At 42.1% G+C, this 24247-nt stretch overlaps 2 protein-coding genes across 2 annotated transcripts in view; both read left to right on the top strand.

Moving 5' to 3' along the window:
• Positions 1-24247, top strand: part of LOC121561151 — an 85268-nt gene that overhangs the window by 37910 nt on the left and 23111 nt on the right. The window lies entirely within an intron of this gene.
• LOC121561440 (protein NLRC3-like) lies at positions 858-16835 on the top strand. The gene is made up of 15 exons (XM_045214316.1): positions 858-875; positions 4861-5027; positions 5188-6988; positions 8554-8727; positions 8807-8980; positions 9242-9415; positions 9994-10040; positions 10178-10730; positions 13821-13915; positions 14507-14642; positions 15468-15640; positions 15870-16129; positions 16289-16414; positions 16580-16712; positions 16798-16835. Exons 2-15 carry the CDS (start codon positions 4907-4909, stop codon positions 16833-16835), a joined length of 4005 nt encoding a protein of 1334 aa, XP_045070251.1. The 5' UTR covers positions 858-875; positions 4861-4906.

Below are 24247 nucleotides of genomic sequence, written 5' to 3' on the forward strand. Positions count from 1 at the left end.
TACACGGTCTATCACTCTGTCATACAGTACACGGTCTATCACTGTCATACAGTACACGGTCTATCACTCTGTCATACAGTACACGGTCTATCACTCTGTCATACAGTACACGCTTTTATTTTTTGTTGTCCTAGGCTACCTGGCTAAAATGCTTGCTCACTAGCCTAACTTCCATTCATGGCAACGTTAGCTAGTTAACATTATCCTTCTACATCTAGCTACATATTTAACTTCCATCCTCTCAGGCCGGGGCACAGCAATGTATGAATTAATGGTTGGATCAGAATCGCTGTTATAATCATTCGCCAGTATGGAGAATTAAGTAAAACCACAAGTCCGCATCCCTATCTCCATCCATGGTTCATTTAGGAAAGGACCAATGTTAACTAACTAGCTAGACACCAGAGGACAACAACACAACGAGATGCAACAATTCAAGTTGTTTCTGTCAAAATCCAAGCTGGTTTACCTTGACACCTTTTATTGGAGCACCAGAACCAATCACAGTTGAGCTCGCTCAGTTTAGCTCAACGCTGATTGGCTAATTTCTAATACTTTTTTAAATCGAAGGACAAATGTTCGCTGGCTTCCCTTGTCTTCAATGCTACGGGCAACAATGTCATACTCGTTTGGACCAGACAGCATCAGATAGATGGCCTACACATAGAGAGACAGAGGGGCGCTGTTTAGCTCGCTCGGATGCTTTCTCCTGTGAGATACATTCAGCCTCTTGCGAATTAAAGGACAATTATGAAGCAAAGAGAGACGAAAGATACTTTATAGCCTGGCTTCCCTTGGCATAGAAGAAATACCTGTCAGCTATTTTAACTGTATGTAATGTCTACTTGGTAGACTCAAGACGCCAGTTCTAAGAGGTAAGAGATTACATATAAAATATACAGTTATCTTAAAGATATAAAACTAAAGGGAAAAGTGTTCCCAAATTACATCAAATGTAGGTCTACATAATTCATTTAAAATTCCCCAAATCGATTTATCAATTGCAGACTGTAGCTTTATAAAGAAACATCAGAGCTGTGTTCGAATACTCATACTAGCCGCACTAACCGTACTATTTGTGACGTAAATTGAGTATGTAGTATGCTTATTCGCAAAAGTACGAAGTATACACACAGTGGACACTATTTCCGTGCTTTTAGGGCCCATAATGCAATTCTTCAGAAAATGGGTGTGGCTTCACAACGTTTTCAGATTTTAAGAAAATGGCGGAAAATATGCAGCCGAAGTCTAACGAGAGCGGATACAAATTCATTGCTTTAACTAATTTTGACAAATGTTAAGAAAATGTTGAACAATGTAATGACTTTTCAAATAAGTTAAGCTACACGTTATGTTGGCTGACAATGTGTTGGCTACGCTATCCTTACGCACCGCAAAGCATATCATTACAGCAGTAGGTACTACCAGTATGTTAGCTAGCTACCTCGTTAGTTGGCTACTAATACACCGAACTTGCCAGTATATTAACTATATGCTAACTAACTAACTATCTAACGCAGGGGTGTCAAACGTACGGCCCGCGGGCCGGATCAGGCCCGCAAACTGGTTTAATCCGGCCCGCGAGATGATTTTGAAAAAATTAAAATAAAAATAAAATAATAATAATTTAAGTATAAAAATGCGCTGCAATTTTTCTATAAAATAAACTGCTGTTCCAATTGCGTCCACTGGATGGCGCAATAGCAATTGTGTTAAGCAAGCAAACTGTTTATACCGGGGCAGAGCAAGTAGGTCAAGCACGTGCAGCCAATGAGCTACTTTGTTTTGCCCGCGATATTTATTACGGCTTCTACTTTTAACATGATGTGCTTTGGCACCCTCATTGCCCCAATATGTCTCTGTCAAAAAAGAGAAAAGTGGACGCAGAGTGCAGAGTGTTCCAAGAAAAATGGTCATCCTATTTATTCACGGAATTGAATGGGAAAGCTGTATGTTTGGTGTGTTCAGAGCATGTTGCAGTGCTGAAAGAATATAACCTTCGTCGCCACTATGTGAGTCTTCATGCCGACAAATATGACAACTTTCAAGGACAGCGGAGATGAGAGAAGGTGAATGAACTGTTGGCGGGTCTGAAGAAACAGCAGTCTGTGTTTACTCACAGCCGAGACATCAGTGACGCTGCAGTGAAAGCTAGCTACCTCATTGCTAATGAAATCGCAGTAGCTTCAAAACCATTTAGTGAGGGTGAATTTGTAAAAACATGCATGATGAAGGCAGCGGAGATTGTGTGCCCTGAAAAGCGGCAGGCTTTTGCAAATATCAGCCTGACAAGAAACACAGTTGCAGACAGGATTTCCGATCTTTCAGTGGATTTGGACAGCCAGTTGAAGCAAAAAGTAAAGTCATTTATTGCGTTTTCGGTTGCAATTGATGAAAGCACGGACATTACAGATGTTGCACAACTGGCCATTTTTTCATCCGCGGAGTTGATGACACATTGACCGTCACCGAGGAGTTCGTGGAGTTGGTGCTGATGACAGATACAACGACAGCAGCTGATTTTTTTACCGCACTCGTCGGCGCGCTGGACAGGGTCGGAGTGGACTGGTCCCGCGCTGTCAGCCTGGCTACAGATGGTGCGCCCTCAATGATCGGGAAAAAAGCAGGCGTTGTGACAAAGTTCAGAGAGAAAGTGCAATCTGCAAATGGAGGACGTGATTTTTTGACTTTTCACTGTATTTTGCACCAGGAGGCTTTGTGTTGCAAGTCATTAAAGATGGATAACGTCATGAAGGTGGTCATCCAAACTGTTAATTTCATCCGATCCAGAAGCCTGAATCACCGTCAGTTTGACAGCCTTCTCAGAGAGAAAGACCACATCTATGGCCTGCCATACCACACTGAGGTAAGATGGTTAAGCCGAGGTGCTGTGCTGAGGCGTTTTTTGATTTACGAGAAGAAATTGAACAGTTCATGGAAGAAAAGGGCAAACCAGTGTTAGAATTTTATTCCGCAGAATGGATGCCGGACCTTGCATTTATGGTGGATGTTACAGAGCACCTGAATAACTTGAACAAACAGCTGCAAGGGCGCAACAAAGTTGTCACGCAGTATTATGACAGCATACGTTCTTTCAAGTTGAAGCTGTCATTTTGGGAGACGCAACTTGCCGGTGGTGATGCAGCTCACTTCCCCTGTCTGAAAAATGTGTGCGCGACCCAACATGTGGCAGACATGAAGCGGTTCAAAGATAAAATAACTGGACTGTTACGGGAGTTTGAGCAACGCTTTCAGATTTATGTTTATATGTTTTTATGTTGATGTGCTATTGTTTTTAATTGATTTTATTTTATTTGTATATTTAACCTATTCTTGACTCTGTGGTTCTTGCACTTGTTTGGGGAACAGGATTTCATTATTTTTATCTACATTTCTGCCTGAGAAATGACACCCTGATATAGTTCTGTGATCTGTGATATACTTCTGTGAATCACTGAGGCATTGTGTGTTTGTGTGTTCTTTGTCCTCAGAACTTTCAAATAACTTGAGGTGTTTTATGATTAATAGTGATGTTGTGCTTTTGGACACTGTCCTCAGGCTCCAGCTTTATGTTTATATGTTTTTATGTTGATGTGCTATTGTTTTTAATTGATTTTATTTTATTTGTATATTTAACCTATTCTTGACTCTGTGGTTCTTGCACTTGTTTGGGGAACAGGATTTCATTATTTTTATCTACATTTCTGCCTGAGAAATGACACCCTGATATAGTTCTGTGATCTGTGAAACAGTTCTGTTAATCACTGAGGCATTGTGTGTTTGTGTGTTCTTTTTCTTTAGAATTTTCAAATAAACTTGACGTGTTTTATGATTAATAGTGATGTTGTGCTTGTACTATTTTGGACACACTGTCCTCAGGCTCCAGCTTTATGTTGTATGTTGATCATATTAAAACAAAGAAAACAATCTGAAGTTGTTGTTTTTAAGTTATATATACCATGATTTTTTCCGGTCCGGCCCACTTGGGAATAGATTTTCCTCCATGTGGCCCCTGAGCTAAAATGAGTTTGACACCCCTGATCTAACGTTTATTGACTTGATTATTCACGTCATTCTTAGCTAAGTGGTATAGTTGTTGTGCGTTCTCAATGGACATAAATTCGCTCTGGCTATCTACTCCGATTTCAAAGCACTCTCGTCTGAGTGTGCCAGAGCGCAGAATAACTGACGAATTTACAAACGCCCAACACCGGTTTAATGTGGCCGGTGTCAGTAAACGTCGGCAAAAATGTAAATTGTAGCAGCACTGGATAACATGAAAACAGCCTATCCAGCTCTGCTATGGCGAGTAAAATGGTCAGAGTGAGGTGGTCTCTCATTTGTGTCTGGAAGTAGCTAGCCAGTTAGCTTGTGTGCTTGACTGCTGTCATGATGGTCAGAACGCTAGGATCAACCCTACTCCTCGGCTAGTGTGTGCTCTGAACACTCAGAGAGCGAAAACGCTCAGAATTTACGAATGGACAATATGACAATGCTGTGAATTTAAGAACGCCCAGAGCGCACTCTGGCACTCCAGGTTGAATTTACGAACACAAACATGTCTAGCTAGTGATTTGTTTATGCTAACAAGCTAGAAAGTGGTTGCATAGCAAAATAATCAACTTCCGGTAGACAGGCGTAGTGTTAGTATGCACAACTGAAAGGATACCATTCGTTTACAGTATACTAAAATGAACTAATAGTATATTGTATGTAATACTCATTAAGTATGTAGTATAAAGTAGGTTAGTATGGGTATTCGAAGGATACCCAGGACTTCTAGAAGTTCCATTATACAGTTGTTCAAATGAAGTAGATGAGATATTGATGAGGTGATCGATCTCCCTGTTTTGTTGAAAGTGTCCAGAAGCCCAGAGCAGAGTCACCTGCCCCCAGCCTGCTATCAATGAAGAGTGATCAGCCACCTGCTTTCAGCCAGGAACCATTACCAGATGACAATAAGGAAGTGGAGAGTTTGGACAGTGAGGATGCATTAAAGATCACACACAACCTTCTGGACAGAAGAAGTAAGACTGTGTTTCATACAATATTACAAAGAACGGTACAAAGGCCCCTTTAAACACACACACACACACACACACACACACACACACACACACACACACACACACACACACACACGCACACACGAACTTATGAGTCCCAACTCTCATTGTTTTCCTACAGGTCAAACTCTTCTGACAGTCCAACAAGACATTAAGGCTAAACTGAAACACAAGTATCAACACATATCTGAAGGAATTGGACACCATGGAAACCAAAGTCTGTTAAAGGACATCTACACAGAGCTCTACATCACAGAGGGTGGAAGTGGAGGGGTCAATAATGAACATGAGGTGAGACAAATAGAGATGGCATCCAAGAAACAAACCACACAAGAGACACCAATCAAATGCAACGACATCTTCAAGCCTTTACCTGGACAAGACAAACCTATCAGAACTGTGCTGACAAAAGGAATCGCTGGCGTTGGAAAAACAGTCTCTGTGCAGAAGGTCATCCTTGACTGGTCAGAAGGAAAAGCAAATCAGGACGTTCATTTCATGTTTCCTCTTCCTTTCCGTGATCTGAACCTGAAAAAGGACCAATACAGTCTGATGCAACATCTTTCCCACCACTTCTCAGACCTGAAAGAGATTGAAAGCATTGAAGATGGGGAAACCAAAACTGTTTTCATTTTTGATGGTCTGGATGAGTGTCGACTTCCTCTAGACTTCAAAAACAATGAGAAGTGCTGTGATGTCACGAAGCCAACCTCAGTGGACGTGCTGCTGACAAACCTCATCAAGGGGAATCTGCTTCCCTCTGCTCTCCTCTGGATAACCACACGACCTGCAGCAGCCAATCAGATCCCACCTGAGTGTGTTGACCAGGTGACAGAGGTACGAGGGTTCAATGATCCACAGAAGGAGGAGTACTTCAGGATGAAAATCACTGATCAGAATCTGGCCAATGAAATCATCAAACACATGAAGACATCAAGGAGCCTCCACATCATGTGCCACATACCAGTCTTCTGTTGGATATCAGCCACTGTCCTTGAGATGATGCTGAAAGAGGCAGAGAAGGATGAAGTCCCCAAAACTCTGACCCAGATGTACTCACACTTCACGCTCATCCAAATCATTGTGAAGAACAAGAAGTACAACAAAGCCACAGAGACAAACCCAAAGGAACTGTCTCAGTCAGACAAAGAGATGATCCTGAAACTGGCAAAGCTGGCTTTCCAACAGCTGCAGAAGGGCAACCTGATCTTCTATGAGGAGGACCTGAGAGAGTGTGGCCTTGATGTCACAGAGGCATCAGAGTACTCAGCATTGTGTACAGAGATCTTTAAAGAAGAATCTGGGCTGAACCAAGACAAGGTCTACAGCTTTGTGCATCTGAGCATTCAGGAGTTTCTAGCAGCAGTGCATGCTTTAGAATCATGTCTGGACAAGAAGGAAAATGTTTTTTCCACCACTAGTGAGGATGAAGAGGAGGAGTCAATCCAGTTGTCTGACTTACACAGAAGAGCAGTGGACCAGGCCTTGAAGAGTGAGAATGGACACCTGGACCTGTTCCTCCGCTTCCTTCTGGGTCTCTCACTGGAGTCCAATCAGAATCTGTTACGAGGCCTTCTGACACAGACAGGAAGTACAACACAGAGCAATGAGGAAACAGTTGAGAGAACAGTCAGGTACCTTTCAGACAACATCGAAAGGGAATCCTCACCAGAAAGGATCATCAACTTGTTCCACTGTCTGAATGAACTTGGTGCCAACTCTCTAGTTGAAGACATGCAGACCTCCCTGCGATCAGGAACTCTTTCAGAAACCGAGCTAGAACCTCAACAATGTTCAGCCCTGGCCTACCTGTTACTGATGTCAGAGGAGGTGCTGGAGGAGTTTGACCTGAAGACATACAACACATCAGAGAAAGGTTATCAGAGGTTACTGCCGGTTGTGAAAACCTGCAAGAGAGCACTGTAAGTTTTGCTATTGAGTTGATGTTTACATTATTCTGGAGGATTTGTATATCTAACATATTATCTCCTCTCTTAGACTGGATGGCTGTAAACTCACATATAAATCCTGTGAGACTCTGGCCTCAGTTCAGCAGACACCAAACTGCCCCCTGAGAGAACTGGACCTCAGCTACAATGACCTGGGAGACAGAGGATTGGACCTGCTCTGTGTTGGACTAACCAATCCTCTCTGCAACATACAGACACTTGTGTGAGTTAAATATCTTCAGTATCCACTGTTTCTTTATTGTTTATAACGTAGTTGTTAGGAATCTTAACATTATTTTAACATATACATAAAATGTGATAAATATTTAATGACTCGCTAGGTGTGGCTGGCAGGATGGAACAAAAACAGTCCAACACACAGGAGCTTAAACCTGCTAGGCTGATATATTTATTCAAAATAAAAGATTAACAAAGATTGTCAAACTATAACTGAAAACAAAACACTCTAATTAACTGAACCGAGAGTTTGACTTAGCTGTAATGAAAAACTAGCTGGGCTGCTACACAGATTCACTTGTAGTCCGGTTAGTTTTCCTGTGGAGAACACAATTTCCAGGGGCGTCCAGCCCGGAGCTCTCCCCTGCTGAACTAAAGCAACACCTTAAATGTCCAAGGTGCATTGCAGCCTAAACGAGGCCAAGTGGTCTCAGGTGTGGACGTAGCCCTGCAGCCTACAATGCTGGTTGTGGGGGCGTGGCTGACGCTCAAAACAGTGGCTTTCCCCGGGCCACATTACCGGAGCCACCACACAAAGGTTAAATATCTTGAGTGAGGTGGTATGTTTTTAAAATTAGTTATACCACAGCATTGTTGAATACTCATTTCTGATTGGCTAGAAGGGCATTCTAGATGGATGGCAATTTGAAATCACAGAGATACCGTGACGAGATCCTGAGGCCCATTGTCGTACCATTCATCTGCCGCCATCACCTCATGTTTCAGCATGATAATGCACAGCCCCATGTTGCAAGGATCTGTTCAAAATTCCTGGAAGCTGAAAATGTCCCAGTTCTTCCATGTCCTGCATACTCACCAGACATGTCACCCATTGAGCATGTTTGGGATGCTCTGGATAGACGTGTAGTACAGCGTATTCCAGTTCCCGCCAATATCCAGCAACTTCACACAGCCATTGAAGAGGAGTGGGACAACATTCCACAGGCCACAATCAACAGCCTGATGAACTCAATGCGAAAGGAGATTTGTCGTGCTGCATGAGGCAAATGGTGGTCACACCAGATACTGACTGGTTTTCTGATCCATGCCCCTACATTTTTTAAAATGTATCTGTGACCAACAGATGCATATCTGCATTCTCAGCAATGTGAAATCCATAGATTAGGGCCTAATGAGTGGATTTCAATTAGCTGATTTCCTTATGAACTGTAACTCAGTAAAATCGTTGAAATTGTTGCATGTTGAGTTTATATTTTAGTTCATTGTACTTTGCTGTTATTCTGGCTGCAGAGGTCGTGACTGGGTTAGCAACAGTGTATTGACATATCTCCTCTCTCCAGACTAGCTGGCTGTAAACTCACATATGAATCCTGTGAGACTCTGGCTTCAGCTCTGCAGACACCAAACTCCCCCCTGAGAGAACTGGACCTCAGCTACAATGACCTGGGAGACAGAGGAGTGGAGCTGCTCTGTGTTGGACTAACCAGTCCACTCTGCAACATACAGACACTAGTGTGAGTTAACTTTCTACATTATGAGTTATTATGTGGATGTTTTAAACATTTGTTAATCATGTGCTCTTCTGCCCTCTAGTCTAGGTCAGTGTGGTCTGACAGAGGGTTGCTGTTCAGATCTGGCCTCAGTCCTGAGTTCATCCAACTCACAACTGAAACAACTGGAGCTGAGAGACAATGACCTGCAGGACTCAGGAGTTACACTGCTGTCTGCTAGACTGGAGGATCCAGACTGTAAACTACACACACTGGGGTAAGTACAGCTGTTTCAGTCAGGTCGATACTGAGCTGAGTTACACTGCCCTCTGCTGGACTGGAGGATACAGACTGTAAACTACACACACTGGGCAATGTACAGCTGTTTCAGTCAGGTCGGTACTGAGCTTAGTAAAACAAATACTCTGAAAATCTAATATTTCATGACAATGTTTGTGTCATGGAAAAATGTATGGGTGTCCTACAAGATGATTGACACCAGTACACCAACCTAGACAGCTGTTGTGTCTCTCTGTAGGCTGTCTGGCTGTCTGGTCACAGAGGAGGGCTGTGCTGCTCTGTCTTCAGCTCTGAGGTCAAACCCCTCCCACCTGAAAGAGCTGGACCTGAGCTACAATCACCCAGGAGACTCTGCAGGGGGACTGCTTTCAGCTGCTCTGGTGGATCCCACAGATAAACTGATGAAGCTGAAGTAAGTCAGAATAGATGTCCTAATAGTGTGAGCAGTGGTTGTGTCCTATGAAGTGTAGTAGGTTCAGTAACATGAGGACATGGTGATAGAATTAAGGGGAAGTTTACCCAGCAGGCTTAGCACTCCAACACAGCATACATCATCACCACATGAATACTCTCTTCTGCATCTCTGATATCCTGTTGGAATTGTACTCTGTTCTGTATGCAGTAGGTAGGATAGAATACCTGTATGTCTCTAGTAATGAATTGTACTCTGTTCTGTATGCAGTAGGTAGGATAGAATACCTGCATGTCTCTAGTAATGAATTGTACTCCGTTCTGTATGCAGTAGGTAGGATAGAATACCTGCATGTCTCTAGTAATGAATTGTACTCTGTTCTGTATGCAGTATGTAGGATAGAATACCTGTATGTCTCTAGTAATGAATTGTACTCTGTTCTGTATGCAGTAGGTAGGATAGAATACCTGTATTTCTCTAGTAATGAACTTGGATAGTGCACCAGAACACAACAATATGGTTTAAATGCTGACTGCTTTATTAGGTCTTTGTCAGTCAATAACCTGTTTCTCCTACAGTGTGGATCATGGTGGAGAGTTCAGGCTGAAATCAGGGCTGAGGAAATGTAAGTCTCTTCAATCATAATCAACTGCATATTCAGAACTACAGTAACATAGTCACTAATCAATACTTGTTCTCTACCTACAAAAACAACATTTTATATGAAGATGTGGTTTGATTAAACTCCCCTTTTGTCTACAGATGCCTGTCATCTCACCCTGGACCCAAATACAGCAAACCCACACCTGATACTGTCTGAGGGGAACAGGAAGGTGACACGGGTGGAGGACAAGCAGCATTATGAAGACCATCCAGACAGATTTGACCATCTTTACTTAGTTCTCTGCAGAGAAGGCTTATCTGGATGTCGTTATTTCTGGGAGGTGGAGAGGGATGGTGACATGGCTGACATTGGTGTGGTGTACAGAGGACTGAAGAGGAAGGGACGGGTGGATGAAAGTTGGATTGGAGCCAACAGGAAGTCCTGGTGTTTATTCTGCTCTGATAGCCTCTATTTATTTTACCATTCTGGAGTCAGCAGATGCATCCCTGGTCCTGTTTCTAAGAGAGTTGGAGTGTATCTGGACTGGCCAGCTGGTACTTTGTCCTTCTATAGTGTGTCCTCCTCTGGTACACTGACACACCTTTACACAGAACACACCACATTCACTGAACCCCTCTATCCTGGGTTTGGGTTGAGCGTTTTCTCTTCCTCAGTGACCCTGTGTCAGATAGATGATCAACACAATCAAAGGTGAGTCATAGCAATGTTTTATCATGTGTTTTCCTCTGGAATCATTCCCACAATTACATTATTGTTGATGTGTTTAAATAACCCCCTAAAATAGATTGACGCAGCGGTGTGTCAATCTAAGTAACATAATAACAAAATCCCCATCAATCATCCGTCAGTTTAGGATAGATATATCTGTTTTTCAATCCACCGCATCGGCGGTGAAAGGTGGCAGAGCTAGGGTGTTTTGTCTCAGGGGACTCATCTGAAGTCAGTACCGTCGATATGCCAACTTCTGTTTGTAGAATCCGAACCGTTTTGGCTAGAAACTAATCTGACCCCACTGTGGACTAGGGAGATGCTCTACGACCCCCATGAGTGTCAAGGGATACGTCTTACCGGTAACCGGTACCGTTTGGAAAAAAATTATGTAATGAAGGTAGTTTTGTGCCTAACCCAAAATAGGGGTTAAATGTATGTGTAAAATATATTTCCTAAGCTTTCTTTTATCTCCTAGATATAGGACAGACAGTGGTCATTTAGCAGATACTCTTATCCTCAGAGACTTACAGTAGTGGTCATTTAGCAGACGCTCTTATCCTCAGAGACTTACAGTAGTGGTCATTTAGCAGATACTCTTATCCTCAGAGACTTACAGTAGTGGTCATTTAGCAGACACTCCTATCCTCAGAGACTTACAGTAGTGGTCATTTAGCAGATACTCTTATCCTCAGAGACTTACAGTAGTGGTCATTTAGCAGATACTCTTATCCTCAGAGACTTACAGTAGTGGTCATTTAGCAGATACTCTTATCCTCAGAGACTTCCAGTAGTGGTCATTTAGCAGATACTCTTATCCACAGAGTCTTACAGTAGTGGTCATTTAGCAGATACTCTTATCCTCAGAGACTTACAGTAGTGGTCATTTAGCAGATACTCTTATCTTTAGAGACTTCCAGTAGTGGTCATTTAGCAGACGCTCTTATCCTCAGAGACTTCCAGTAGTGGTCATTTAGCAGATACTCTTATCCTCAGAGACTTACAGTAGTGGTCATTTAGCAGACGCTCTTATCCTCAGAGACTTACAGTAGTGGTCATTTAGCAGATACTCTTATCCTCAGAGACTTACAGTAGTGGTCATTTAGCAGATACTCTTATCCTCAGAGACTGACAGTAGTGGTCATTTAGCAGATACTCTTATCCTCAGAGACTTACAGTAGTGGTCATTTAGCAGATACTCTTATCCACAGAGACTTACAGTAGTGGTCATTTAGCAGATACTCTTATCTTTAGAGACTTCCAGTAGTGGTCATTTAGCAGACGCTCTTATCCTCAGAGACTTACAGTAGTGGTCATTTAGCAGATACTCTTATCCTCAGAGATTTACAGTAGTGGTCATTTAGCAGATACTCTTATCTTTAGAGACTTCCAGTAGTGGTCATTTAGCAGACGCTCTTATCCTCAGAGACTTCCAGTAGTGGTCATTTAGCAGATACTCTTATCCTCAGAGACTTACAGTAGTGGTCATTTAGCAGATACTCTTATCCTCAGAGACTTACAGTAGTGGTCATTTAGCAGATACTCTTATCCTCAGAGACTTACAGTAGTGGTCATTTAGCAGACGCTCTTATCCTCAGAGACTTACAGTAGTGGTCATTTAGCAGATACTCTTATCTTTAGAGACTTCCAGTAGTGGTCATTTAGCAGATGCTCTTATCCTCAGAGACTTACAGTAGTGGTCATTTAGCAGATACTCTTATCCTCAGAGACTTACAGTAGTGGTCATTTAGCAGACGCTCTTATCCACAGAGACTTACAGTAGTGGTCATTTAGCAGATACTCTTATCCTCAGAGACTTACAGTAGTGGTCATTTAGCAGATACTCTTATCTTTAGAGACTTCCAGTAGTGGTCATTTAGCAGACGCTCTTATCCTCAGAGACTTACAGTAGTGGTCATTTAGCAGATACTCTTATCCTCAGAGATTTACAGTAGTGGTCATTTAGCAGATACTCTTATCTTTAGAGACTTCCAGTAATGGTCATTTAGCAGACGCTCTTATCCTCAGAGACTTCCAGTAGTGGTCATTTAGCAGATACTCTTATCCTCAGAGACTTACAGTAGTGGTCATTTAGCAGATACTCTTATCCTCAGAGACTTCCAGTAGTGGTCATTTAGCAGATACTCTTATCCTCAGAGACTTCCAGTAGTGGTCATTTAGCAGACACTCTTATCCTCAGAGACTTACAGTAGTGGTCATTTAGCAGATACTCTTATCTTTAGAGACTTCCAGTAGTGGTCATTTAGCAGATACTCTTATCCTCAGAGACTTACAGTAGTGGTCATTTAGCAGATACTCTTATCCTCAGAGACTTACAGTAGTGGTCATTTAGCAGACGCTCTTATCCACAGAGACTTACAGTAGTGGTCATTTAGCAGATACTCTTATCCTCAGAGACTTCCAGTAGTGGTCATTTAGCAGATACTCTTATCCTCAGAGACTGACAGTAGTGGTCATTTAGCAGATACTCTTATCCTCAGAGACTTACAGTAGTGGTCATTTAGCAGATACTCTTATCCTCAGAGACTTACAGTAGTGGTCATTTAGCAGACGCTCTTATCCTCAGAGACTTACAGTAGTGGTCATTTAGCAGACGCTCTTATCCTCAGAGACTTACAGTAGTGGTCATTTAGCAGACGCTCTTATCCTCAGAGACTTCCAGTAGTGGTCAATTAGCAGACGCTCTTATCCTCAGAGACTTACAGTAGTGGTCATTTAGCAGACGCTCTTATCCTCAGAGACTTACAGTAGTGAGTGCTTCATACATTTTTCGTACCTTTTTATTTTTTCTCCTACTGGTCCCCCGTGGGAATTGAACCCACAACCCTAACATTGCAAGCACCATGCTCTACCAACTGAGCTACACAGGACCACATTCAGAAGTTGACATAGTGTTATGTCACATTTGGCAATGCACCCTACATAGGGAGCTGTTCTGTCACCCTTTATACACCCTTTGTATTGCTTATGAAGACTGTATGTATGCTATATAAAGCCTTTTATCAGTTGTATTTAGTTTAATCACAGTCTATCCTTCTGCTTTACCAACAGCAGAGACCATGGTGGAGAGTGTTGTATCAAGCCTGGACCTGAGAACACCAGAGACCATGGTGGAGAGTGTTATATCAAGCCTGGACCTGGGAAATGTGAGTGTTAAATTATAATTGTTTTAAAATCAAAATACGATTAAAGCGTTCATTATACTTGAGTCCCAGGCAAGGAACACAATCATGATCTATTTGGTCAAAACAAAACTTAAAGGTAGAGTCAGCAATATGATGTAGATGCACAAAGTAAACATCATAGTGGGTAAACTTCTACAACATCTAAGAGTGTTGGAGCGCGATGCTAAACTTCTCTGTTTTGGTCCCGTGGCTACCACACTGTAAGAGAGTGAAGAGAACCCGTGCACATGGGCAGATACTGTGTGAGAGAGAAGTCAGGCATCTTGCTCATCACAATATCTGCGGTGCTGCTCGTACAACATCATTTAGCTGACTCTACCTTTAAGCTCTCATCCTGGGATCTACCAGAAATCAGGCCCCCAACATCTCCAAAACATGGACCAGAACCATGTTGTTTCCTGCTTCCACAAACATTCATTAATATAACACTAATGTGTGCTAATGAGACTGTTGCTCACTTATATAGATTTTTATTACAAGTCTATTTAATCATTATGAATGTATTATTACATGAGATTGTCCATTTTAAATAACAACTACTTTTGACTTCAGGGATTCCTCAGAGCTGTAAGACTTGTGACCATGTTGAGGTAAGTCATAATGTCAATTCTCACTTTTACATACCTTCAGGAGTCAGGCACAGTCTGAAAGCCAGGTGTGTACTGACCAACCATTCATACTGGGATATAGACAGTACTGTGTTCTGCTTTAGTAATATAAACACAGTCTCAAAGCCAGGTGTGTACTGACCAACCATTCATACTGGGATATAGACAGTACTGTGTTCTGCTTTAGTAATATAAACACAGTCTGAAAGCCAGGTGTGTACTGACCAACCATTCATACTGGGATATAGACAGTACTGTGTTCTGCTTTAGTAATATAAACACAGTCTGAAAGCCAGGTGTGTACTGACCAACCATTCATACTGGGATATAGACAGTACTGTGTTCTGCTTTAGTAATATAAACACAGTCTGAAAGCCAGGTGAGTACTGACCAACCATTCATACTGGGATATAGACAGCCCTGTGTTCTGCTTGTAGGAATGCAGGATTTTAGCTTGTGTCATATTTTGTCATTAGACAGTTTAATTGGATCAATCCCCAGCATTCCATGTAACATTGAATAAATACATTAGATAAATTACTTTGGTTAATGGGCCAGTTTCCCGGACACAGATTAAGTCTAGTCTTGGACCTTAAAGGACTTTCTATTGAAGCTTCCATTGATCATGCTTTAAGTCAAGCACTAGACTCTATCTGTGTCCAGGAAACTGGCCCCATATGTATAACTGACATGCTTGCCCTTGTTCAGGACTCCACACACTGGCTTCAGATTGAACCCTTGACTTCCACTGTCCAGGGAGTGACAATCTTCAGGTAAAATAACTACTTTTAACATTTCATTCCGCTTGCTAGTGTATTTCCCTGTTACCTTTGGGAATAGGCTTCTAATCCAACCTCTCCATTTGACGATTGACCCGCTCTACCATATCTTGTTGTTGCCCTCAGGAACAGGACACCCAAAGGACGTTATGAGTGCACAGTGTCTGGGCTCCGCTGGGTGTGTGAGAGAGATGTCATTCTGAAGTATCACTTCAGGAACTGGTATCCCTACAGTCACCTTCTGAAAGACATGCAGTACGGACAAGGTGGTCCATTGCTGGACATCACTATGGAGTTAGGTGAACTGGAGGAAGTTCATCTGCCACACTTTGTCTGTTTAGGTAAAACCATATAGACATAGTATTCAGAAAGACATTTCCATGTAACTGAGTTTCACTTCCTGAATGAATGAATGAATATTCTGGGAGTTTGAGTTTACTGTGATCTGATACTGCATATTCTTTGTGTTTTAGTTGGATGAATAATACAATATTTGTCTTTCTGTCTCCTTTTTATTGTGTTGTTCAGGGACCAACCCTTCCCTGAGGAATGAGATGAAGATTCTTCATGTAGAGGAACATGGAGTGTCTGTTGAGGAAGTGCATGAGGTCACCAGATTCCATGCTAAGATTCTCCATCCCAAGTTCTCAGCTATCTCTGTTATACTGAGCTATATCTTTTCGTGGAACATAGATGTCCACTGTGAGCTGATGCTCTATATGACAGTGAAAAAGGAAACACTAATTCCACGCCTATACCTGTTCCCCAGTAACCCCAGCCAAATACAGGTGAGGTACCATTATTTTATAGGTGACCTTAACTAAGCAGTGGTACGGTTTATGTTGACACTCATAACATGAAGATAATAGTGTGTTGCTAGTTTTCTGAATAATGTTTGAATAAGACTATACATTGACTGGCTGTGTATTCCATGCCTCGTTTCGCAGGCTGTGGAACAACAGGAAAAGTCTCAAGGGTCTTCAAGGGTTCTCATCTCAAGACCAGAGCAGGCCTTCAAACTGAATAGGTACTTCAGACTGAACATTCCCTGTTCTACCTACATCAATCCACAGGTACAGTTTTAGTAGACTAAGAACATGAATCTGACATTTAAGTCACATTTCTATCCATTGCTCTCTGTCGCTCGATGGCTCTCAATTCAAATGGCTTTATTGGCATGGGAAACATATGTTTACATTGCAAGCAATCTCTCTCTCGTTCTCTCCATCTCTCTCCAGAAGATTCATCTCATACATAGAGACTCCACACCAAGCTTTTTCAAGGCGGTTGTGAAAATGACAGGGGTTGACATTGAGATGGAGTTATTCGGTGATGATGAGAGGATTGCATGGAAAGAAGTGGTATCACAAGGTAGGAGCATATGTCAATCATAACTTTGTACTTTTGTAACAGATGCTATTTAGAGTGATATAACCTCATTTTGTTTATCTTTCAGATGAATACATCACTGCCACCCATTCAACAAGTAAGTAAACATGAGTTACAGTGCATTTGGAAAGTATTCAGACCCCTTGAATTGTTCCACATTTTGTTACGTTACAGCCTTATTATAAAATTGATTAAATCGTTTTTTCCCCTCATCAATCTGCACACAATACCCCATAATGACAAAGCAAAAACAGGTTTTAGAAATTTTTGCAAATGTGTATATATAAAATAAAATCACATTTACATAAGTATTCAGACCCTTTACTCAGTACTTTGTTGAAGCACCTTTGGCAGCGATTACAGCCTCGATTCTTCTTGGGTATGATACTACAAGCTTGGCACACCTGTATTTGGGGAGTTTCTCCCATTCTTCTCTGCAGATCCTCTCAAGCTCTGTCAGGTTGGATGGGGAGCGTCGCTGCACAGCTATTTACAGGTCTCTCTAGAGATATTAGATCGGGTTCAAGTCTGGGCTCTGGCTGGGCCACTCAAGGACAGTCAGAGACTTGTCCCGGAGCCACTTCTGCGTTGTCTTGTCTGTGTGCTTAGGGTCGTTGTCCCGTTGGAAGGTGAACCTTCGCCCCAGTCTGAGGTCCTGAGCGCTCTGGAGCAGGTTTTCATTAAGGCTCTCTCTGTACTTTGCTCCATTCATCTTTCCCTCGATCCTGACTAGTCTCCCAGTCCCTGCCGCTGAAAAACATCCCCACAGCATGATGCTGCCACCACCATGCTTCACCGTAGGGATGGTGCCAGCTTTCCTCCAGATGTGACGCTTGGCATTCAGGCCAAAGAGTTCAATCTTTGGTTTCATCAGACCAGAGAATCTTGTTTCTCATGGTCTGAGAGTCCTTTGGTGCCTTTTGGCAAACTCCAAGCGGGCTGTCATGTGTCTTTTACTGAGGAGTGGCTTCCGTCTGGCCACTCTACCATAAAGGCCTGATTGGTGGAGTTCTGCAGAGATGGTTGTCCTTCTGGAAGGTTCTCCCATCTCCACAGAGGAGCTCTGGAGCTCTTTCAGAGTGACCATCAGGTTCTTGGTCACCTCCCTGACCAAGGCCCTTCTCCCCCGATTGCTCAGTTTGGCCGGGCGGCCAGCTCTAGGAAGAGTCTTGGTGGTTCCAAACTTCTTCCATTTAAGAATGATGGAGGCCACTGTGTTCTTGGAGACCTTCAATGCTGCAGAACTGTTTCGGTACCCTTCCCCAGATCTGTGCCTCGACACAATCCTGTCTCGGAGCTCTACGGACAATTCCTTCGACCTCATGGCTTGGTTTTTGCTCTGACATGCACTGTCAACTGTGGGACCTTATATAGACAGGTGTGTTCCTTCCCAAACATGTCCAATCAATTGAATCTACCACAGGTGGACTCCAATCAAGTTGTACAAACATCTCAAGGATGATCAATGGAAACAGGATGCACCTGAGCTCAATTTCAAGTCTAATAGCAAAGGGTCTGAATACTTATGTAGATAAGGTATTTCTGTTTTGGAATATATTTATTCTGTATATTTGTATTCTTCTGTTCACTCTGTCATTTAAGTCATTATTGTGGAGTCACTACAATGTTGTTGATCCATCCTCAGTTTTCTCCCATCACAGCCATTGAACTCTGTAGCTGTTTTAAAATCATAAATGACCTCATGGTGACATCACTAACAGTTTCCTTCCTGCCCTGCAGCTCAGTTCAGAAGGACAACTGTATCTTTGATGTGTCTGGGTGGTTTAATACATCACCCACAGCATAATTATTAACTTGACCATGCTTAAAGAGATATTCAATGTCTGATTTGTTATTGTTACCCATCTACCAATCACTGCCCTTCTTTATGAGGCTTTCTAAAAGATCCCTGGTCTTTGTAGTTGAATCGGTGCTTGAAATGCGATACTTGACTGAGGGACCTTCCAGATGTTGAATGTATGGGGGACATGTCCACTTTGACATTAGAGGATTCTGAGTAGATTGTTGATAAAACATTAATCATCTATTTTCAATGACTTCTCAATAAACCTAATACGAAAAATTATTATTTCAAATTTGTTATTTTAAATTGACTGACTTTAATTGGAATTGACCACAACCCTGGAGTCGGCTCTATACAATAAATGACTATCAGAGGAATGATAACTGGAGAGACTGGAAGATGTAGAAACAGCTGCTGTTAACCCTAAAGCCATATTAATTTAATTGACCCTCCCTTCAGCATTAACAGTCCCTGACATTCCTGCTGAGGAGTTTCTGAAGAAACACTGGGCTAAACTAATTCAGCGAACCAAAAACTCAATGCCAATAGCAGATGATCTGTGGTCAAAGAACATGATTGGTGAAGAAGAGCACTCCAGAATAACAGCTGAAACAACTGAACAGGACCGAATGAGAAAACTACTGAAAGCAGTCATCCCCAAAGGACCAGAAGTGACGGGAGCTTGTCTCAAAGCTCTCGTTGAACATGAAAACCATCTTGTTAAGGACTTGAGTGAATCTAGGTAAGACAGTTTTCTTTGCTCCCTCCCTTGAATATGTGTAATGATTAAATATAGGTCAAATAAAAACACAGCTACCCAGATCAAAGAGGAACTGTTTTTCAGAATGGAAGCATGTTTTTGTGTTTCTGTCTGTAATAAATGACTGTTATCTTATTGTAGTTACATCATAGGACCATCATCACATCATTATCTCAGGTGGAACTCCTCCTTCTCCTCCATACTTTCTGATCTCTCTCCTCCCTTCTCCTCCATACTTTCTGATCTCTCTCTCCCCTTCTCCTCCATACTTTCTGATCTCTCTCTTCCCTTCTCCTCCATACTTTCTGATCTCTCTCTTCCCTTCTCCTCCATACTTTCTGATCTCTCTCTTCCCTTCCTCCATACTTTCTGATCTCTCTCTTCCCTTCTCCTCCATCCTCTTTCTTGTGAACCTAATCTGAAGACGCTGAGGCCTGTCTCCTAGTCTGTGGACTAAGACACTTCTTCACCTAATCTGAAGACGCTGAGGCCTGTCTCCTAGTCTGTGGACTAAGACACTTCTTCACCTAATCTGAAGACGCTGAGGCCTGTCTCCTAGTCTGTGGACTAAGACACTTCTTCACCTAATCTGAAGACGCTGAGGCTTGTCTCCTAGTCTGTGGACTAAGACACTTTTTCACCTAATCTGAAGACGCTGAGGCCTGTCTCCTAGTCTATGGACTAAGACACTTCTTCACCTAATCCGAAGACGCTGAGGCCTGTCTCCTAGTCTGTGGACTAAGACACTTCTTCACCTAGGAATGTATTTTGTGTGTGTGTGTCTTTGTATATACTGTGGTGTGTATGTGGTACTGTGTGTGTGAGTTGGTCTCTGATTACTGTGATTAGTTCAATGTAACGTCATATACTATACATTATAATCAGTCTGTTTTGGGTTTGCAGAATCATTGTATATCATTGGTTTTCCATCCTATCATGTTACCACACAGATGTGACTGTCTAGCTCAACGGTTCCCAAACTTTCCCATTCTGGAGACCATCAAATCACCGTCCAAAGTTCTTGAGGACCACCATTCGGGAGTCGCTGTTTTCTTTTCACATCAAATATATTGCCGGTCAAATTCTATCAATAGATGTGAATGTAACAAAGCCTGTAAAGGTCTATTATTATTATAAACTAGTTGCATTGTGAAAAGGAATGTAAAATTGATTATAATACCATTAATACTCCCAACTGTTATTATTTTTGAATAATAAAATACTACAATCTAAAAAGTAATTGAGGACCACCTGCACCACCCCCAAGGACCACAGGTTGGGAACCACTGGTCTGGAGTCCTTCTGCCAAACCTGGTTGTTGTGTCACACTGCCCTCTCCTGGTAATACTGCAAAACATCACCTTTTTAAATTAAAGAATGTAATTTCAGTTTTACTAGATAGAATCTTAACTTATAGGCTGAATACTTGTATTAAGTGTATATAGACTTTACATGAACCTATGGGTGTTGAATCCGCCCACTGTGTTGAAACAGGAAGTCCATTTATAATGAAGTAGAGGAACGGGTCTACCTCTTATTGTAGATCAATGATGATAGTGATTTTTTTTATACTGAAATTCGTAACATTTAATTAGGAAATGTTAGCAGACTTAGAATGTTGTTTAACAATATGAAAAAAGCAATAAAGTCCATCGCCTTTATAGCACAAATAATATTATAGCATCGACATTTGTTAACAGCATTAAAAGTAATGATTACTAGACAGTTGTGAGATTTATCAATATAAATGTTAGCTTGAGAGTGTTCAGCCCCATGACCACGATCAGTGCCAAGTGGTGGAATAAGGGAACTGCTTGTCAAGCGTAGAACGGGGAAAATATACTGTATGTTGAAAATGGGTTTTATTGTGAGCGTAATAATGACATTATTTTATTTTTTTAATTGTATTGACATTGTGAATTCATGCAACGTCTTGACAGGCTAAATATAATTTGACCACATCGGTGCATTTGTAACGATAATAATCCATATAAAGTACAGTCATTTGTTGAATTAGAGGTCCGTGTGAAAGTGAAACTATTGTGTAAATCCTATAAAAGACTGAGATAATGGAAATCCAATGAGAGATGGCTGATCTGCTCTGTTGGAAGATCTGGCACCGCTGCATTTCACAGAGAGCACGTTTTTAGAGACAGGTGGGACTTTTTAGCAGAAAGTACAGATTGGCTCATCAGATATCGTTTCCCAAAACCAATCTTATAGGATCTTTGAGAGGATTTAAGACCTACTTTAGAAAGGCAAACCCATGCCATTCGGGTGCGCGTCAAAGTGTTATCCATCCTCGGGTTTTTGGCAACAGGGCACTTTTCAGCCGGAGCTTTCCGATCGGCAAGCGGCGTCTCACATCCCTCGATGAGTCAATGTTTTGGATGCAATCATCAGCAAAACGTACTGTAACATACAATTTCCACCATCGCGCAACAGGTAAAGAGGGGTTTCTTTGCATCAATGGGTATTTTGGGGGGGTTTGCAGAGTCATTGTATATCATTGGTTACTCATCCTATCATGTTACCACACAGATATGACCGTCTAGCGTCCTTCTGCCAAACCTGGGTGTTGTCACAGGGCCCTCTCTTGGTAACACTGCAAAACATCACTAAATCAAATCCTGAAATAAAAGAATAAAAACCGACTTTTACGAGATAAAATATGAATTTATGGGCTGAATACTTGCATTAAGTGTATGAAGACTTTACATTACATACATATATACTATAAACCTATAGGTGGTGAACCCGCCCACTGTGTTGAAATAGGAAGTACATTTATAAGGAAGTAGAGGAAAAAATGGACGCTATCGGTCGAAGAAAAATGTTTCTGAGGTTTGTAGCGTTCTTTTACAATTTGATGTAGAAAAGTGTTTTGTAAAAGTTAGGCCATCGCAGAGAGAGGTGATTTAGGGGGTAAGACATCCGCAGAATTGTTAAGTCATTAAAATACTGATTTCAACGTTCAATGTCGATCATTTTAGGCTTACTTACATTGTCGCTGATTCATATTGATTAGCCTAGTCAATATGAATCAATGTTATATTATAGGCTACAGGGCTATGAGGTAGGGTATGGGCGATTGACTGCACATGATCGTGATTATTATATTTGCGCTCTTTCACTTCCCGGAGAAAGACGTGTTTCAGGTAAACTAGTTTCTATGAAAAAAAAGTCAGTCTCGTCAATTCGGCGAAGTAAAAGTGACGTGCAGCAATGGGCATTGAAACGTATTTTTTTTCCGAGTACCAAGTTGCACTGAAGTCGAAAGTCGGAGAGTTCCCAGTTGTTTTCAACGCAGCATTAGGTTGAGAAAGATTTGTGGTGACACAGCTCAGAAAGGTGGTCAACTGTTTTGCTCACTTCAGGTGGGTGGTCACTAGTTACCACAGACACAAAGTCAGAAGGCTCGCTTACGGGACCAATCATTAGGTTGCGGGCAACGCTGCATTCTCCAACTGGCATATCTCCAGTTCAAGTTTTGAGGACCAAATAACGAAATACATTCGGGAACAAGAATTGGCAACGTCACTAAAATTCAGAACATTAGGAAAATACTAAAGTCTTGGGCAAAAGGGTAAGTTGACGTTTTAATTTTTTAGATAACTAGTATTTAACTTTTGCTATTCTCATCTAACATGAGCTAGCTGGCAAGCATAAGGGTTTGCCAAACAGTGTGGCATGAGATACACTACATTACCAAAAGTATGTGGACACTTCCTTGTCGAACATCTCATTCCAAAATCATGGGCATTAATATGGAGTTGGTCCCCCCTTTGCTTCTATAACAGCATCCACTCTTCTGGGAAGGCTTTCCACTAGATGTTGGAACAATGCTGTGGGGACTTGCTTCCATTCAGCCACAAGAGCTTTAGTGAGGTCGGGCACTGATGTTGGGCGATCAGGCCTGGCTCGCAGTCGCCGTTTCAATTCATCACAAAGGTGTTCGATGGGGTTGAGGGCAGGGCTATGTGGATGCCAGTCAAGTTCTTCCACACCGATCTCGACAAACCATTTCGGTATGGACCTCGCTTTGTGCACGGGGCACTGTCATGCTGAAACAGGAATGGGCCTTCCCCAAACTGTTGCCACAAAGCTGGAAGCACAGAATCATCTAGAATGTCATTATATGCTTTAGCGTTAAGATTTCCCTTCACTGGAACTAAGGGGCCTATCCCGAACCATGAAAAACAGTACGCCAAACCCAAATTTGTCCATCGGACTGCCAGATGGTGAAGCGTGATTCATCACTCCAGAGGACATGTTTCCACTGCTCCAGAGTCCAATGGCGGTGAGCTTTACACCACTCCAGCCGACGCTTGGCATTGCGCATGGTGATCTTAGGCTTGTGTGCAGCTGCTCGGCCATGGAAACCCATTTCATGAAAGCTCCCGACAAAACAATTACTGTGCTGACATTGCTTCCAGAGGCAGTTTGGAACTCGGTAGTGAGTGTTGCAACCGAGGACAGACGATTTTTACGTGCTACTCGCTTCAGCACTCGGCGGTCCCGTTCTGTGAGCTTGTGTGGCCTACCACTTCACAATAACAGCACTCACAGTTGACTGCCGCAGCTTTAGCAGGGCAGACATTTGACGAACTGACTTGTTGGAAAGGTGGCATCCCATGACAGTGCCACGTTGACATGACAGTGCCAAGTCACTGATATCTTCAGTAAGGCCATTCTACTAAAAATGTTTGTCTATGGAGATTGCATGGCTGTGTGCTCGATTTTATACACCTGTCAGCAACGGGTGGGGCTGAAATAGCCAAATCCACTAATTTGAAGGCGTGTCCACATACTTTTGTGTGTGTGCATGTATGTATGTATGTATGTATGTATGTATGTATGTACAGTTGAAGTCGGAAGTTTACATACACTTAGGTTGGAGTTATTAAAACTTGTTTTTCAACCACTCCACAAATGTCTTGTTAACAAACTGTA

Source organism: Coregonus clupeaformis, unplaced genomic scaffold (assembly GCF_020615455.1).
Source record: "Coregonus clupeaformis isolate EN_2021a unplaced genomic scaffold, ASM2061545v1 scaf0233, whole genome shotgun sequence".
Lineage (NCBI taxonomy): Eukaryota > Metazoa > Chordata > Actinopteri > Salmoniformes > Salmonidae > Coregonus > Coregonus clupeaformis.